This window comes from Dromiciops gliroides, chromosome 2 (assembly GCF_019393635.1).
Source record: "Dromiciops gliroides isolate mDroGli1 chromosome 2, mDroGli1.pri, whole genome shotgun sequence".
NCBI lineage: Eukaryota > Metazoa > Chordata > Mammalia > Microbiotheria > Microbiotheriidae > Dromiciops > Dromiciops gliroides.
The window spans coordinates 102,241,346-102,261,734 of NC_057862.1; the positions used below are offsets into that span (position 1 = coordinate 102,241,346).

General features: G+C 34.4%; 1 protein-coding gene across 1 annotated transcript in view; it reads right to left on the reverse strand.

The window, feature by feature from the left end:
• Positions 1-254: 254 nt before the first annotated feature.
• SHOC2 (SHOC2 leucine rich repeat scaffold protein) overlaps positions 255-20,389 on the reverse strand; it is a 144,830-nt gene continuing 124,695 nt past the window's right edge. The window contains 5 exon segments of the mRNA XM_043985365.1: positions 255-5,456; positions 6,505-6,622; positions 8,039-8,176; positions 9,214-9,336; positions 10,818-11,006. Coding sequence (XP_043841300.1) covers positions 5,248-5,456; positions 6,505-6,622; positions 8,039-8,176; positions 9,214-9,336; positions 10,818-11,006 — 777 coding nt within the window. The 3' untranslated portion in view covers positions 255-5,247.

The following is a 20,389-nucleotide window of genomic DNA, read 5'->3' on the forward strand; positions in this document are numbered from 1 at the left end:
AGTTACTGTCATGCAATGTAAGAAAAAAGGTAATTGGTGTATTTTTTCCTTCTATATATTTATCTTCAAAGGGTTAAATGATATTGAAAATCAGTTCTCTCAATTTCATTTTTCATGTGACATCAATGACACCACAAAGTTCACTTTATAACCAGCTTCAAATAGCACTAGAAACCTTTCAAAAGACTCAATGGCAGCACATTTACAAATATACTATTTATAATGAATGAAATTAATACAGAATGACTTATAAAAAAGGCAAGGCAATTTTTTTATAGACATAACAATCAACAGTACAAGTGGGATTAAAAGTACATTTTTTTTTTTTGTGGACTGTTTACATTTTGTTTAGCTTTTAACCACAATTGAATGTGGGCAAATATTTTCCACAACCTAAGTTCTGTGTAGTCCTGGTTAAGACCTACACATCAGAAGATGCATTAATCTTTGCTAGAATAAAACCCCAAACCATTAAATATTGTTTGTAGATACTATCATATTATAACTGTGCCTTGTAAATTTGTCATGTTGTGCAAATGACTGCCAACCGTACATCTAATTAAAAGCAAGTTTTGACATGCATATTAAAGATACAACTAAGGTGCACTACTGACTATACAAAAATATTTTGCTGCATTCAAATTGTTGAATTACTACAAGGAGACTTTGTAATCTGTGATATGTCAAAAGGTTGCATTAATATTCAAGGTCAGAAAACAGGGGATAACTCATGAGAATTAAGATTATTTGATGACATGTTTTATCATTTCTGTAATTAAAATTTATACTGAAAAAAATAGGTACTTTGAAGAGTAACCTGAAACACTCTTCCTTATGTTGTATTTTTAGATAATACAAAGTGAGGTGGGGGTGGGGGGTGTCATATTTAAGTGTTTACCAGCTGGATAGATTTGTTGAACAAAAGTATTCCCCAAAATTATTAGAAGAAAATTATATGTATATGGCTGCTGCAAAAGGTACTGGTATACTTAGCTTTCAAAAGTCTGAACATGCTAATTTTTATTTAACACTGGCAACGGTCAAAGGTGGACAAGACTGCACAGAAATCTAAAGGACATTCATTGAAGCACCAACTATCCTACAATAAAACTTTCAAAATAGGATCATTGCTAGGTTTCCATAACATATAACATGCTGAAAATGTCACTCACATAATCCTATTATCCAATCAATCTTAGGATCGTTCTTCACAGAACAATCTGAGGCAGCATGGTGTAGTAGAAAGAGCTCTGGACTTGGAGTCAGAAGACCTGGGTTTGAGTTCTGGCTCTAACATTTACGAGGTGTTTGACTCTGGGTAAATTCATTCCTTAACCTAAGTCTCAATTTCCTCATCTCTAAAGGATGGTAATAATACTTGCACCAACTACTTAGCTCACAAGATTGTTGTGAAGAAAGTACTTTGAAAACTTTAAGAAGCTTTATATATACATGTGAGCTGTTTTTATTATTAGCTATGACCAGGCTTTTAAAGTTATTCTTCCTCACCCTTCAGTAGGAAAATGCCTTTTTTTCCTCCAAGCCACCATTATTATCCTACTCTGAGATACGTCTTAGTTATAATTGGTTTGTTCAGATTAATTTCATTTACTTAGATGTTAAATGTATGTGAGATAACACTAACATTAAGAAAAGATTTTAATTTTTCTTTCTTGGGTACTAGTCAACTCTTATTTAAATAAATTTTAAATCCAGTAAAACTGACTTCATATATATATATGTATACACACACACATATATACACACACATACATACACAAGTTATATTTTCTATTTATTTCTCAAAGTTTTTAATAACTTAGGATTTCCCCCTTATAATTACTGTTATCAAGTTCATACCACACTATATTCACTTATTCATTAGTACTGACTTTATTACCCATGACACACTCATGATATGTCCTATAAATTTTATCTCTCAGAGTTAATCCCTTGAATTCCAGGTGAATACCATGATTTTCTTACATTCAGAATATAAAAATTCTTGCATCACTAAAGATTGTCACCCTTCTTAATCTCTACTAATTGACTCCAGAGGAAGTATCTGTCATAAGATCAGAGCAATACTGAAATGGAAAGTTTTAACTAAGGCATCTGGTTCATTAACTTACTACTAATTCTGGTAGAAAGAAATATTTTATCTTATTTTGCCTAGCAATATCAATTCCCTCTCTTGCCTATTTTGAGTTATACTGCTTGCCTCTCCATTGTGAATCTTATCACGAACTATTTGTACAGATGAGCAAAAGTAGTCTGCCAACTGAAATTTGGCACAATACACAGACTAAAAACCAAAGGGATGCACAAAGCATAATGGAGGATTTGAAAAACTAGGTACATTTTGCCACAGAGTACTTTACCCATTTTAACTGATTCAAATATACAGCAGGATAAATCAGACATATGCAAGTGAATTATTAAAACTCATTCCAATTGCAGTACCCAAGCTTTAATAGAACTATTACAAAAATGCATTTTATGCATATTTTTCTTCCTAGAGCTTCTATCTCCTATTGGTTTTATTTGTATTCTTTATTTCCATGAAACTCTTTAGTATGTCCCCTTTTTACTGTAGGAAATAACCACTTTGGAAACAGACAGACAAACACACACATAACACCTCCTTAAAAAGTAAGTAGCATTGCCATTTAGCTACCACACATTAAAAGAAGGAAAAGTTTAAAAAAGGATCTGTTTCATACTGTAGTCATCTTCTACATTTTTTTGTTTTATTTATTCACAGGATAATGGAGAGACTGGTCATATTTTCTTTAAAAGAAAGCAGCAAGCATGTTATTTTAGGTAAACCAACTACTCATCCCATTGCAATTTCAGGAAGAGGGTCAGCTCTGATCATACATCATTTTAACAATACACCTTAGAAAGGTGATAATTCAGATCAAGCTATTTACATATGAAACATCTTGTTTAAGAGCAAAGCCCAATTAAAGTTCATGCTTGTTTCTGGCTACTAGAGGCAAAAAAATCCATGTGCTGTTTTATAAAGGAGGTAGCCATTAGAAGACATTTGACTTATGCTCATTAAAAGTCTCTACAATGGCCCCCCCATTTTCTCTTTTTCAGGTAGCTTCAGTACTACAATAAATTGCCTCATTGTAATAGGTTAACAAATTAGAAAGACATTCCCCTTATTAAAGCAAAGGAACACCTAGATTTTGAGAGACATGGGACATTTTCATTTTAAAGAGCTATAAGACCACACATCTTTCCAATTATTTTTCAGAAGTTAGATTATGGTCTTCAAAGTCCAGGTTTCAGCGTTTTCATATTTTAACACCTTTATGCTGAGAGGAGGGGAAAAAAAATCTTCGCTCTACTTAGAGCAGTAATCAGCTAATTCTCTTATAAACAAAATTGAAACTGAAAAGCCACATAGATGGAAAAAGAGAAAAAACATATTACCTGGTAAAAACCAGTGACATCTACAATAGTTTTACAGCACAGTTAAGCCCCCTAGGGTTTTATATCTCCACCTGCCTTCCATTTAAAACTTTTTCTTTATGAAAACGTTGGATAAATAAGAAGAGTGATTCTAGCCTAGAGCAGTACAATCCTTAACTGTACTGAGGTTTTTTTTTTTGGGGGGGGGACAATACCACCTTACTCCCCATCCCAATAATTGATAGATTTGTTCAAAATATATAATTCCTACTTAAATAGCATTAGTCAAATAGCAATCGACAATTTATATCCATTACAAAGGGGAGTTTTGGGATATCAATTGGAATGTAACTGCCCTTTTAGTCTCCACGATAATGAAAATAATTTATACTGGCATTACAAAAAGAACAGTACTGTAGGAAATGTGTGCCACTTAGACAACTCTGTTAGCCTTAATGCAATGTGGAAAAAGAAAAGATGTCAGAGAGTACATGCACAACTCAAAGTATTTCCATTGAGCTATCAACAGCTTCTTTGCACAACTCAACATGTGCCACTTGAAGTAACTACTGAGGGAAAGGGTGAAGTTAAAACAAATGATACATGAAACTGAACTTAATTGTTTGAAGCTAGTGCCCCAAATATAAGGAAAAGTGCATTTAGTTCAGCAGCAACACAGCACAGTGTAAAGATATTGTGCTTGGATGCAGAAATTCCAGGATTGAAAGATGTACAAGGCAAGTCAAGATATAAAACCAGAGTACATTGTTAAATAACCCTAAAACTTACATATATTGCAGTGTTTAAAAAGTAAGAGACATTCAATTCATTTCATTGTACAAGGATGGGGAGAAATCCTCAACATTACTTGATGTCATTTGTCATAATAAATACATATCTATATAGGATTGTATATTTATACATAAAGTGTGTGGATGAGATTTTCTTGCCAATCAATCTGTAATTTGTGTAACTGCAACTTCCCAAAACAATAATTGCTTTTCACTGAACCAATTATATATTTCTTTCCCCAATCTGAAAAGGCTATTTGTGCTAGAAAAGATGTCATTTCCCTTTTCCTCTCCCCCAACCCTCCCCAAAGGCTCAGTTCAGATATGTTTTGCCTCACAAATGATAATTCAGAGAAGCATAATTATAAGAATTCAAGCATTTTGGCTGCATCTTTTCAGTTTACCACTTATTTCATTGAGCAAATATGTTTTGTATATAAACTAGCTGATACAAATTCTTCAGCAGAAGCATATAAATTCTAGTTATGATTGATTAAAACAGAGCAAATCAAAACAAATTAAAAAATCCAGTGATTTACTCTGACTGTAAACAATATATAAAAAACCATTTCTGTTTCAAATCTCAAAATAAGTTAAAAGAAAAATTCTATCTTTAGGACATATGACATTACAGGTTTCTGACAAGGAGAAGGGAAAAATGAATATGAAAAGTTGCAACAAATATTTGTACATTGTTTTTTCTAATAGAAAGTCTATCTAACAATACTAATTTTGTCCCTTAAATTTAATAATTTTTTAATTTGTTGGCAAATGTATTAAGTGAACTGGTATTACATATGACTCAACAGACAAAAATCCATCAAATTCAGCAAAGAAAACTCAAACAAGCATTTTATACAGAATAAAAAAAAATCTAAATGGCTATGATTCCTCTATTAGCAGAAACACATAATGCAGTCATAATAAATCTGCCATATATATATCAATATCTACAAACAGATACAGATATAGATATGAGACAACATTAATGCAGTTTATGATTTATACAGTGTAAGGGACCAACTGATTTGCATCAGACCATGGCACGATATGGACCTTGCATCTTTAGAAACTGAATGATGAAAGATGGTCCTCCTGCAACAATCTGAGGTGGAAGGTGACTGAGTGGACAGTTCTCAATACTCATGATTGACAGTTTGCTGCAGAGAGCCAACTCAAAAGGAAGGCCATGAAGGTTAGGGTTGTCATTCAAATATAGTTCTTCTAGGTTCTCCAGTGTACCTGAATAAATAAAATTAATAAATAATTATACAACACTTGGCAAACAGGAGGCACTTAATAAACAGATGATTGTTGACTAAAATTTGCTTCTGTCTATACATTCATTCCTCCTCCCAGCCTCTTTTCTGGATGCTCCTGAAATTCCTACAGTATCAAGAGATCCTTCCTGGAGCTGCCTCTCATAATTTCTCTATGTATTGATAGGGCCAGTTTATAAATGTTCACAAACTTTGTCAAAATATTAAGCTAGGGTACACATGGTCAATAAGGCATAATCAAACCACTGAGCTTTAATATATTTCTTTGGGCTATCTTGGGGATATGTAAACAAAAAGTCTCTTATGAGGGCCAAATATCCACTAGATATTCAAATATGCTAGAAACCTTCATGTTATCCTTTGATTTTCTAAATTCCCAAATTTTGCATTCTCTACTAAATGGCACCATTTAGGGGCCACTGGGACATCACAGCATAGTGGAAGAATACTGGGTCTACATGTCCTCAGATTCAAATCTCTAACATATCACTTAATAGCCAAATGACCTTTAGCAAGTTACTTCTATAACCCTCAGTTTTGTATTTTGAAAAGTGGAAACAGGACCTGCCCATCCCATTTCATGCCACTGTTGTGAGACGCAAATGATAGTACATAGAATTTACTCTTAAAAAGTAAATAATCATAAAAATGAAAGTTTTCATAGGATCCCATGAGGAAATTACCTTTTGGCTTTTAAGTCAAGAAACATCTCCCACAAATGCTTGCCTTAAATTAAGGGCATACAATTCCTTTTATACATTAAGATTATATGTAATCTCTGTCAGTAATATTAAATATCCTGGAAATAATCTATTTCACAGAAAATATTGTGTCCTTTTGAAGTACTAATACCATTAAGGATACTACAAAGTAAGTTATCTAAATCTTGGTAATTACAACACTAACATAGTTATATGGGTTTACAAATAAAGGTTCATATTACTGAATCATAAATACTGCTCCACCAAGTTTGTTCAGTACAAAGTTAATGATCAGAAATTACTTCATACCAATTTCCTCAGGAAGATGAGCAAGTAGGTTCTCTCCAAGGCCAAGATGTGTAAGATTGGTAAGGTGACCAATTCCTCTGGGAAGGTTATTCAACTGGTTGTTTGTTAGGACTAATTTCTGAAGGATTAATCATTTTTAAAAGGAAAGTGTTATATATTTCTCCTATAGAATATATATCTGCTAAATTAACAAAATACATTCTTGCAGAAAAACATTTATAGAAAATATAACAGGACTATATTAAACCTTTACAGAGGGGCAGCTAGGTGGTGCAGCAGATAGAGCACCGGCCGGGGAGTCAGAAGTAACTGAGTTCAAATCTGGCCTCAGACACTTAACACTTACTAGCTATGTGACCCTCGGCAAGTCACTTAACCCCAATTGCCTCACTTAAAAAAAAATAAATAAATAAATAAAACCTTTACAGAAGTTGTGAATTGTTCTCATTCAAAAAAATAAAAAGCACCCACTTCTTTAGAATTATTTTATAAATTAATCTTTTGAATGCAGAGAATCAAGAGGCTCCAGATCCCAGCCACTGTCATGAACTTCAGCTCATAGGATATTTCAGGGTCAAAGTTTGGGGTGATGGCCAAGGAAGAAGTTGATTAGATTTACATAAAGACATAAATGTGGCTTTATGGGGCCTCAGGATATTCCTTGCTGTGAGCAAGACTCCTAGCTTTGGATGACTCTACAGAGGGCAGGAGGGGAGCCACTGCCGCTCAAGGAAATAGGAGAACATCTCAAGTCTTCCCATGCCACCTGACTATTCTATACTCATGAATCACCAGCACCTACTCCTCACACCAAAACCAGTGGAACACTTACTAATATCACCATGCAGGACACAAATATGGTGACCCAAGACCACTTTTGATGTACAAAGAATACAAGTTATCACAAGTCCCATTAGGACATTAGCACTAGACAGCAAAATGCTACACTTGATGTAGCGTATAAAGCCTCTCACTTTGACACAGGGATTGACTGTACATAAAGGAGCACTGACTCCTGTGCAGATCAATTCCCTAAGAAGTGCAGAGAACCTCAAGTGATTTACTCAAAGTAAAACACATAGTAAGGAATAGAACTAAGATTTAAACCCAGTCCTCTGATTTCAAAATTTATACACTTTGATCACATCTGACAGGTTATTTTACAAAATACACTCACTATAAGTATTTGTGGTCTAGGTATTTTACTTCTCATAGGGGTATTGAAACACATTTGTTTCTTTCCTTTTCTTTGCATTTCAAGTGAGGCAGGGTTATCGTGAAATTTTAAAGGTTATGGATTAAGTTGTGATCCATATTTTTCACTTGTCCTTAACAACTGGCCTGAACGTAGGTATCTACTGAATGTTAATCTGAATTAATAGACTAGATGAGCCCTCAAGACTTTCATCCTTATGATTCCAAGATGAGGAAACTGATTCAAGATACAGGCCAAATTCAAGAGTGAAGTTTAATCCAGGGACATATAACATATATTGTATAGCAAATAGAACAAATTCTTATAACATCACTTTACCTGTAAATCTTTAAGGTAAGCAATTTCATTCGGCAAGGATTCTAGTTTGTTCTCCTCAAGGTCCAATTCTCTTAACTTCCGAAGGTTTCCAAGGCCATGAGGGAGCTTTTTTAGAACATTGTTTGACAATATTAGAACCTAAAGAGAGAAATGGAGAAATGGTTTCTGGTAGGTAATGCAAAAGAAAGGGAATGAATTCTATATGAACACTGTGTGACTCAGAACTTAATAAAAAGCCCTATTCTACTAAAAGAGCAGGTGGAGGGCCAATGATGTCAGGTAAAGGAGTTTTAAATCCTAAGGCTCCCATTTACTGGACATGTTATCAAGGCAAAGTTACTTACCCTTGATGAACCTCCATTTTTAAATTGTAAAATACTGATAATAATAACTATAATACCTACTTTACAGGGTTGTTGTGAAACTCCAAGGAGATAATCATGTAAAAAATTCTGTAAATTTTAAAATACTGTACAAATGTCAGTTTTTATTATTATGGTGAGAGTGTATAAAGTACATAGCATTATTCTGTTTTAAAAGGGTGAAAAACTATAATTTTTGTTAAATAATAATATATATCCCTAAAATCTCATTTTGGGAGATACAATTATAGCCATTGAAAACGAAAGTATTTTTCACTTAAACAGAACAAGACTCACCTATTTTAAAGAAAAAAAAGGCTAGAGGTGAAATTAGTTTCCACTAAATTGCTAAAGAATGAACGAGCCAATGCTTTCATATACCACTACTTACATTTAATATTTTAATAATTAACAACAAAGGTCTACTAACTATGATAAAAGATGATCCATTTTTTAAAAAGCCTTTCAAAATGTCATATGGAATTAAATTATGCAAGATAAAAATGTTAATTTTTCTACTTGCATACCTCTTGGGAGTAAATATAGACCAATTAAAATTGAGGTAAACACTTTTACAAAACTACTGATGGCCTTCAAATATATGAACAATCCAGGACGGTATGCATGGCTATCTCTAGATAAACAGAGACTGAATTTAAATCTCATCAGAGAACAAGGGTAAGTTTGTTATAGGATTCTGCCATATTTAGTTACTATCTTTGCCCAACTATAACCTGCTATTTTAATTTAAGACTCTGTAAGTTGGCTAATTCTAGAAGGAATGGAAGAAGTTGCATTGTCTCATAGGCTCACCTCAAGAGAAACAAGCCCTGACACATCCTCAGGGATTTTTGCGAGCTGATTGGTAGCTAAATTCAATTCTACCATACTGGTCCAAGTCCCAAAGTCCAAGGGAAGGGAAGTTAACTGATTGTCCTAGAAATTAAAAAAAATAAACATCATTCAAAATAGAAAAACAAGGAGTGAAGGATGGAGGGACTATTACAGGAGAACCTTTAAAAAAAATCCTATTTCTGTATTCTATGGCCTTATAATATAAAATGAAAATATTTTAAAAGAAAAAAAACTTTATATACTTTGTTTAAAAGTCCAGAGAGTTCCCAAAAAAACAAACAGAAGACTTCTATTTAAAGATCATGATGGGAAACCGTTCCCAATCATTTGCAATTTAAATTATAAACTATGAATGGAACACCATTTATTATTTCAAAGATCTTGGTTGTTGTGATGGTTTATTTGGGAGGGGAAAACATGTATAAAAACTTAGACTGTTATTGGAATTCAAGTATTGGATGGGTAATGGCTTTTCAGAAATAAAACCTCGTCAGAAATACTATAGAGATGATTCTTGAGTTAGATGAGAGGCTAATAAAGACATATCTTCTCAATTCTAAGAATCTATGTGCATACCTAAGAAATGAATAGGCACAAAAGGGAAAAAAAGAAACTAAATCTCAGAAAGAAACTAGGAATAAGTCATGAATTCTTTTAATACTGGTCAGAAGTGTTAAGAATGAAAAGAGGGAAAAAAATAAAGGCTTTAACGAGATGACAATTGAAAATATACACAAATGAATAAATCTCTAGCCTTTCATTTAAGAACAGAATCCATAAGAGAAGCTCCAAATAGAACATATTAACATGAAAATTCAAAGTTTCTCTTTAAAAATTGTCACTTATTTTAAAAGTTTAAGCTTACTGCTTTTTATTCTAGTTAAAAAAAAAAACCAGCAAAAAAAAAAAACCAACAACAACAGCCAAACATTTTAATTCTTGACATATTAAATAATTTTGGCATAAAAAAGTTTTCTTCTTTAAAAAAAAGGGGGGAAAAAGGCTTTTATTTAGCCTTTGAAATTGCTTTGAGGAAAAAGCTTTGTTAACATATGACATAATATTTTAAGGGAGATTTAAGACAAGGTTTGTTATAGATTTTTAAAAAGAAAAAAAAGACTCAAAAAGTCTAATTTTCATACAGCTGTCAAACCTATTCAACATCATCCTTTCTATCAAAATGTATTATTAAATTGAAAAATGAATTGTATTACTTTGCTTCTAAATCTATTGCTTCATTCTAAATATCTAAAATTAGCACAACTGTCATGTCTAATCACCAACTTCTGCCAATGACCAAGATTTCAAGGATGAACCTATTTTTATTAGTAGTTATATTGAGGAATAGAGGTAAATACATATGTGTGTACACACACACACACACAGAGTCTAGATCTGTCTATCTACCTATCTAACCAAACCATAGGATTGTAACACTACATGTCACAGAAACGTATGTAATTTGTCCAAATATGTGTGTGCACATGTGCATTTCAAGTTGCATTGTTACCAGTGCCCAAAGAATTACCAACAAAGATTCTCCACATAACAGAAATTCTTACCTTCATATTCAGCTTGCTTAATACTTTTGCTCTGGAGAAAATTCCAAATGGAATTTTATTGATTCTGTTGTGTTCCATATTGAGGGAATAGATGGTAGAGAATTGAGATGGACCACCCACTGGATATGACTGGAAGCAATTTCTAGCTAGTGTCAAACTGTTCAGATTCACAAGACTTGATAAAAGACCCTGTTGAGTACAAAATATACAGAATTAGAATCATCAGTAAAGTTACACATTCTATTACCTGATGATTCATTACCTTCAAGATAGGTAGCAACAAGAAAATCTTGGAAGATATATTCTAAATCATGTCAAAACTGATCAATTTGTAGAAGGTAAAAAAACCGAACAAAGGGATAAACATGAACTAAATATATGAGAAACATTTAAAGCCATTAATATTTGAAACTTTTCACTTTGACTTCGGGAGAGGAATATAAACAAAGCTCTGCATAACTGGTCCCTAACTCTTTCTCTACTGTATATCTTATTCGAAGGTAAATCTCATAAGAAACTAATGGCCTCACATGCATTATCCAAGAGATTTCAGTTTTATTTTATTTGCTTATGAATGCAAGTGATTTCAAATTTTCAGTAAGAACATGCTACTTTCAATATGTTGATATTTCAGTTAAACCCTTAATGTTTTTGCAAATTTGAATAGGGACTTTTGAAGCAGCTTTATCTATCTGAAAGTGATCAAGTTTACAACATTCATTCATTCATTCATTCATTCATTCATTCATTTATTTATTTATGCATGCTTGCTTACTATCAGTTCTTGTTGTCTTCAGCTGTGTCCAACTCTTCATGACCCCATGAGCCATACTGTCCTAGGGGTTTTCTTTGCTACTACAGCTGGTTTCAAAGCTACTGGAGTGGTTTGCCATTTGCTTCTCCAGTGGATTAAGTCAAACAGAGGCTATGTGATTTCCCCAGGGTCACACAACCAGTAGGTTTCTGAAGCTGAATTTAAACTCAGTTCTCCCTGACTACAGACCCAGCACTCTATTCACTAAGCCACCTAGCCACCTCCTAGGTTAAGTGACTTCCCAGGGTCATATAGTTATTCAGAGTCTCAGGCAGGATTTGAACTCAGGTCTTCCTAACTCCCAGTCCAGCACTTTATCCACTGAGCCATCTAGCTGCCCCATGCTTACTGTCAAGCAATAGTTTATTTGAAAGAGCGCCATCCTATTGGTTATGATGTTGGGCAATAGATGAAAAGCTATTTTAATTTCAACAAATATGTTCAAATTTTACACTTGCATTTCTAGCACAGACCAAGATGTCAGCATAGTCATACATTAAAAGTAGAAATCTAATAAGATGAACTTTCATTAAGGATAAATATAAAAAAGTATAAAATATATGCAAAATAAATTTGGAGGCAAGAGGAAGAAGTAATAATTGTGGAAGTTGAGGGGCACAGGAAAGGCCATTCTTAGGAAGTTGGTATTAATGTGTACTCATTGGAGACCTTCAGGTAAAGGCTAGATGATGAGCATTTGTGAGATATGTTGTAGAAGGGACAGTTTTAGGTATATGGTTCGGCCTAGGATGGCAACTGAGGCCCTTAATTGAAAATTTTTTATAGTTTCCTTTATTATGCATTGATGTCCTCACCAGAACATCATTTAACAGTTATTGCTGTTGTTGCACCTTCTTTAAAAGTAACATTTTTATTTAAAGTTTTGAGTTCCAAATTCTATCATTCCCTCCCTCTCTCCCATCCCCTCTCCCTGAGGTGGTGAGCAATCAGATATAGGTTATACATGTGCAATTATGTAAAACAACTTGAATAAAAGAAAAAAAATGAAAGAAGGTGAAAATAGCATGCTTCAGTCTGTGTTCAATCAATATCAGTTCTTTCTCTGGAGGTACAAAGTATGCTTCATCAGCGATCCTTTGGGGCTGTCCTGGATCATTGTATTACTGAGAATAGCTATGAAAGTCATTCATAGTTCTTCATCAAACAATATTGCTATTACTGTGTTTTTCCTACTTCTGTTCACTTCACTATACATTAGTTCATACAAGTCTTCCCAGGACTTTCTGAAATCATCCTCCTTGTCATTTCTTGTAGCAGAATAATATTCCATTACAATCATATACCACAGCTTGTTTAGGCATTTCCCAATTGATGGGCATTCCTTTGATTTCCAATGCTTAGCCACCACAAAAAGAGCTGCTATAAATATTTTTGTACAAATAGATCATTTTCTCTTTTTTGGGATATCTTTAGGATCTAGACCCAGCAATGGTATTGCTGGATCAAAGGGTACGTACACTTTGATAGCCTTTTGGGCATAGTTCCAAATAGCCCTCCAGAATGGTGGAATCAGTTCCCAACTCCACCAACAGTAGATTCATATCCCAATTTCTCCACCTCCTCTCCAACATCCAACATATTCATTTTTTTGGTCATATTAGCCATTCTGATAGGTGTGAGGTAGTACTTCAGCATTGTTCTAATTTGTGTTTCTCTGATCATTTGTGATTTCATATAACTATAGATAGCTTTGATTCGTCTATAAACTGCCTGTTTATATCCTTTGACCATTTCTCAATTGGGGAATGACTTGTATTTTTAAAACTTTGACTCAGTTCTCTATATATTTGAGAAATGAGGCCTTTATCAGAGGTACTTGTTGCAATTTTTTCCCCTAGTTTTCTGCTTTCCTTATAATTTTGGTTGCATTGGTTTTGTCTGTGCAGAAAATTTTAATTTTATATAATCAAAATTATCATCTATTTTACTTTTTGTAATGCTATTATCTTCTTTGGTCCTAAATTCTGTGCATAAATCTGACAGATAAACTATTCTATGCACTATTAATTTGCTTATGGTATCACCCTTTATGTGTAAATCATGCACCCATTCTGACCTTAATTTGGTATACAGAGTGAGATGTTGGTCTATACCTAGTTTCTGCCATACTGTTTTCCAATTTTCCCAATAGTTTTTGTCAAATAATGTATTTTTGTTCCAAAAGCTTGGATCTTTACCACATACTAGATTACTACAGTTATTTACTATAGTGTAATGTGTACCTATTCTATTCCATTCATCCACCTTTGTATTTCTTAGCCAGTACCAGACTGTTTTGACACTTACTGATTTATAATACAGTTTGAGATCTGGTACTGCTAGACTATCTTCTTTCACATTTTTTTTATTAATTCCCTTGGTATCCTTGAATTTTTGTTCTTGCAGATGAATTTTTAAAGTATTTTTTCTAGATCTATAAAATAAATTTTTGATAGTTTGATTGGTATGACACTGAATAAATAGATGTATTTAGGTATAAATGCCATTTCTATTATATTGGCTCAACCTCCCTATGAACAATTAATATTTTTCCAACTGTTTAGATCTCACTTTATTTGTGTGAAAAGTGTTTTACCATTGTGTTCATATAGTTCCTGGGTTTGTCTTGGCAGGTAGGCTCCCAAGTATTTTATATTGTCTATAATCATTTTAAATGGAATTTCTATCTATTGCTGCTGGACTCTGTTGGCAATATATAGAAATGCTAATGATTTATATGGGTTTGTTTTGTATCCTGCAACTTTGCTAAAGTTGTTAATAATTCTAAGTGGTTTTGTAGTTGATTATCTAGGATTTTCTAGGTATAACATCATATTGTATGCAAAGAGGGATAGTTTTGTTTCCTCTCTGCCTATTGTAATTCCTTTCATTTTTTTCTTCTCTTATTGCTATAGCTAAAATTTCTAGTACAATATTAAATGATAGAGATAATAATGGCCATTCTTGCTTCACCCCTGATTGTACTGGGAAGGTTTCTGGCTTATCCCCATTACAAATAATGCTTGCTGATAGTTTTACATAAATATTACTTATTTTAAGGTAAGCTCCATTTATCCATATCCTCTCTAATTTTGTTTTGGTTTTTGGGGTTTTTTTTGGTGAGGCAATAGGAGTTCAGTAACTTACCCAGGGTCACACAGTTAGTAAATGTCAAGTGTCTGAGGTCGGATTTGAACTCAGGTCCTCCTGAATCCAGGGCCAGTGCTCTATCCACTGTGTCATCTAGCTGCCCTCTCTCTAATGTGTTGTTGTGGGTTTTGTTTTTTTTTTTGGGGGGGGGGGGCAATTGGGGTTAAGTGACTTGCCCAGGGTCACACAGCTAGTAAGTGTTAAATGTCTGAGGCCGGATTTAAACTCAGGTCCTCCTGAATCCAGGGCTATCCACTATCTATCCACTGTGCCACCTAGCTGCCCCTCTCTAATGTTTTTAATAGGAATGGGTGCTGTATTTTGTCAAAGGCTTTTTCTGAATCTATTGAGATAATCATATGATTTCTGTTGGCTTTGTTACTGATATGGCTAATTATGTAGTTATTCTTTATATTTAAACTACAAGTAAAACCCTAATTGATAGAATAACCATTGTTTCCCATTTAGGACATTAGTCACTGAAGACTGTGGGATACAGCCAAACTGCAAGCGTTACATTCATTTATGGTCTAAATAGAAGACAATCTAGACACTCCAGTTCTTTGGACTCCACAATTATCCTACTCTCCAGCCTGCCTCAAAGCTATCATCAGACAGGTTACTTTTAAGGTGACAGCTACTCTATCTCTTACAGCATCAGACTACACCTTTTTATGGTGGCATAGTTGAGAAGAGCCCGGTATTGGCTCTAATAAGGAATGGGGCTGAGTAGAATTTAAAGCTAAGGAAAACGAAATTCAGATATCAAAGCACAGAATGCTAATCTAGTGTTTATAGCCCTGGAACCTTCACTTGCAGATTGACAAAACTTCCTATATATATATATATATATATATATATATATATATATATATATATATATATATATATATATATATATATATATATATATTTTAATCTATGTTGGCAGAAATCAACTAGGTGAGATTTATGGTATCTCAACATTTGTTGTTATTATTATTGTTATTGTTATTATTACTGTCCATTGTTAATGATGATGATAACCACTAACATTCAGTTCAATTTGCAGAATCACATAATTTCTGAATTTGTTGGGACTCTACCATTTAGTCCAACCTATACCTTAAAAATTCTTTCCACTATAATATACACATCCAACAAGGAGTCATTTAGCCTTTGCTTTAAAACCTAGTATAATGGAGAACCCACTGTACACTATGGCAGCCCACTGCATTTTTTAGACAGCTCTAATTGTTAAGAAGTATTCCCTTACATCAAGGTTAAATTTGTTTCCTTTCAACTTTTACCTGGTATTGCCATCTGGGGCCAAACAGAATAAGTCTCATAATCCCTTTTCTACTTAATAAGCTTTCAGATACTTAAAGATAGCTAATGTGTTGGCCCCTCAAGTCTTCTTAAACAAAATCCTCCCAGCCCCTTCAACCAATTCATATATGACATGGATTTAAGGTCCTTCATCGTACTAGTTGCCCTTCCCCAGGCTCTCCAATTTGTTAGTGTCCTTTCTAAATGATGGCACTCAGAAATGAAAATCACTTCTGATATCTCACAAGATTAGAGTCCAGAAAGTCTATTACCTCTTTACTCCCAACCCTAGACATTATGCTTCTCTTAATAAAGTTAAACATTTTATTTTGGGGGGAAAAAAGACAGCTACATCACTGTTGACTTATAGTGAGCTTGAAGCTCACTAAAATCCCATATTTTTTCTATACTACTATCTAAACATGCCTTTCCCATTTTGCATATGAAGTTGATTTTTTAAAACCTTAAATGTAAGACTACATTTACCCCAGTGAATTTCATTCTATTAGATTCAGTCCAATGATCTAGACTGTCAAAATATTTTTGGATCCTGACTCATCTTGCAGTATGTTAGCTATCCTTCTCAGTTTCAGATCATCTGAATATGCCATCTATGCCTTTATTCAAATCACTGATAAAAACTGTTAAATATTCACATGGAAAAGCAGATATTCTTGGGACACTCTCACTAGAGACCTCCTGACCAGATGACATGAAGCCATTAATGATTATTCTTTGAGTTTAGCCAAACAGCTCAGAATCCATCTAATGCCATTACTGCCTGGGCCAGGTTGTCTCCAAAGTGATAGACCAAGTGCCTCAGGAGGTACTTGGAACAGCCACCACAGAGCATGTGATCAACAAAAAGTGGAAAGATGGGGTCACATTGTACTCTCCCCAAGCTTTTCTCCAACATAACCACACCTACCCTCCATTCATTAGTCTAACACTCTCACTCATTTACTGTGCAAGCTCCAAACCTTTCTCCTTCTGTACATCCTTTAGGGCAGTTATAATCTAATCATACCAGGGTACCCATAAAAACAGCTGTGAAGGTACCACTAGAAAAATTCTGCACTCCCTTATACCCTCTAATCACCTCACAGCTGTGGCACCTATGCCTCAGGAGCAGGCTCTATGCTCCAGACTAGTGATCAATGAGGATGAACCCTATCCTTTCCACTTCTCCCCCCTTTTGTTTCAATGGGACAGAGTAAATTGTACAGGATGAATAAGCAGAGATGAGTTCCCTATCTGAATTCCAGATCTCATATCATCTCCCCTCCCTCCAAACAGGCTACTCCTATTTCTGAACTTTTTTATTTCTTTAGAGTATACCAGCATCCTTCAAGTCACCTGAATTGTTGACTTAAGTGTCATCCTTGAACCCTCACCTTCACTCACTCCACAAACCCAAACAGTTGCCAAATCTTGTCATTTCTACCTCTACAATTCTCATAGGTATCCCCTTCTCTTCACTCATGTAGCCAGCACTCTAGTTCAGGCCCTTATCATTGTCCCACTAGTTTATAAAAATTGTCACCATGTTGGTCCCCCTGCTTCACGTCTCTCCCCCCACTCCCAACACACAATCCGTAAACCTGTCAAAGAGCTTTTCCTAAAGTGTAAGTCTGACCATGTCTTCCCCAATGCAACAAACTAGTGGCTCATAATTGACTATAGGGCCAAACATAAACTGATCTGTTTAGCATTTAAAGCCCTATACAACCTAATCCCAACCTATCTTTCCAGTCTTATTACATAAAAACTGTTCATTTATCTTATCTTTTAAAGATTTCTATAATTTATATGTTTACATTGCATATAAGTGTAACGATTGGAATAACGCCACCTGCTGTATACTTACTGTAGAAGAGTTCTGCCCATGAAGGGAAGGTCTTTGAGGGCAAGACCAGGAGTCAGGAAGTGACGCGGACTAGTGGGAGGAGGAAGGAAGAGACTGGCGCTCAGTCTGGGGCTCTTTCCTCTGGACTCTGGTGGAGAAGGGAGCTAAAAATGTGCTCTCCCTTTAATAGATAGAAATCTAGGCCTTTCTCTCTCTCTTTACCAAATTCTTATTCTCCTTAATAATGCTTAAAAGTCTAACTCTTGCTAAAGCTTATAATTTATTGGCGACCACTCATTAGATATTTTAGACAGTTTAGCTAGAATTTTAGCCCTTAACAGATGGCTGACCACGAAGAGGAAAGCTGAACCTCACTTCTGATCTTCCGGTTGGGTAAGAAATTTTCCCTACCCTAACCCTTTAAATCTTAAGTACTGCTGAATTGCCAGGTGTTTTCCCTTTAATTTTTTTCAAATGGACCTTTTAAACTCCCTAATTACCCTATTTTTTATTTTAGTCTGTTTAACCAGACAAATGGGAGATAAGATCATGTTAATGCTTTGTTTTTCTGGATTTTCTATTTTTCTTTTTATTTTTGTTAAAAGAGCCAGCAACTTACTCACACAAGGAAATATCTCTCCCTCTCCCAACCATGCTTTTTCAGAGAAACCTGAAGAGATTCCTGCTGCTTTTCCCAGTTCCAACACTAATTGTTGCTCTAATTTTGCATGCCTGGAGGCAATGACCCACCCTCTAGAAGCTTTTAATCCCCTAGCACCTGGAGGCAAAGTGGGGGAAGAGGAATCCAGGCCTGAGTTCAAAATCAAGTCGGATTCAAATTGCTCTGGTCCCTCCCCTCCTCCCCAGACCCCACCCTCTACTCCTCCTATGGCCAAGCCCATAGCTTCCCCTGCCTGGGAAGTCCAGAGATCTGATGCGCATGCTCAACTTTTTCTACCTGCATTTGCAGCTTCAGGCTCAGCCCTTCCCCGGCCTGGCTGTGCTTTTGAGACAATCTTAGAAAACTCTTTAAATTCCAGATATGCTCGTTTTGTTCTTAATTTTGCTAACCTGCTTTTGTCTTTAATTAGTAATCTTATAAAGCATTTGTATGGTGAAAAGACTGACAGACAATATAGAGGGCTTAAAGAAGAAAAACTTAAGCTGAATAAGAATGACAACCATCAACATAGTTCAAGACTCTGCTTCTTTTGCCATGGAAGGGTATATATTTTACAGAAATGTAGAAGTAAGCAGCAAGGTATTGATATGAGTATTGGGGATTTTAGATATCGGAATCAAAAGTGTTCTGAATTCATTCAGAGTATTAATGTCAGTTCAGAGGTTACATAGGATTTCTATGCTATTATATATACATTTTGAAATTAATGGTATGGGTTTATTTTCATAGAGATTTTCATGCTTTTGAGATTGTGTCTTATACTTAGTTTTTAAAACAAGGAGAATATTTGTAAAAGCTTTTTATAGTCATGTGATCAGGTTTATATTTTATAATACTCTTATTAATATTAAGTTCATATTCATTTAGATTTCCCTAGTTTGAATTTCATTGTCTTATTATTCCACGTGTATTTTCTTCTATTCATTCATCTATCTAATTTTGAAACATGGTTTTGATTTCATAATACAATGTTAATTCTAGGAGTATTGTGCTCCCATATTCTGAGTTGTTTGTTTTTGTTATTTTTTCTCAACTGATTATTTGATCAAACTCTTTAAAGCATTTCCCTGGCAAATTGGTTGCCATGGCAAGTATAAATTGATTCTAGAAGTATTATTTTTGATAAGCATATTCCAAAAAAAAAAAAAAAGAGGGGAACATTTGTAAAAGTTTTCTATTTTCAAAAAAAAAAAAGTTCTTTGAGATTCTGTTGTGCTTTAACTTGTATTTAAGTATGTTCAGATTTTTCACAAAAGTAATTGTATACTAAGTAAAAAGGGGTATTATTTGAAATTGTTGCATAATTATATATTGTGTTCTGAGTCAAGATGTATTCACATTTTTTGCAATCATTTATTATCCTCAATTTTTAAATCCATATGAGACTTGGATTATGGGAACTTATCATTTAAGACATTAATTGCCTTTATTCTGAGTTATCAGATGCCAGTTGGCCAAGATGCCATCCAATCACAAGAGGAATACATGCAAGAGCAGACACTGAACTGTCACATGAGGGGAGACATGCATGAAGTCAAGGTATGGCCAAGGGAACGGCTTTTGACAAATGTTGAGGTTGGATTCTCTTGGTTTAATATTTTATTCTCTTTTTCCCTACAATATTGTACAGATGGCTGGAAGTATTCATCCCACCCATCTCACTTCTACACCTGGCTTCTATGCTCCCTCCTATATGCCTGATGCCATGGACCATTTCAATCCCATGCATCTGATTAAGTCTGACTCAGTTTCCTCCAATATGTTTGGTGGCA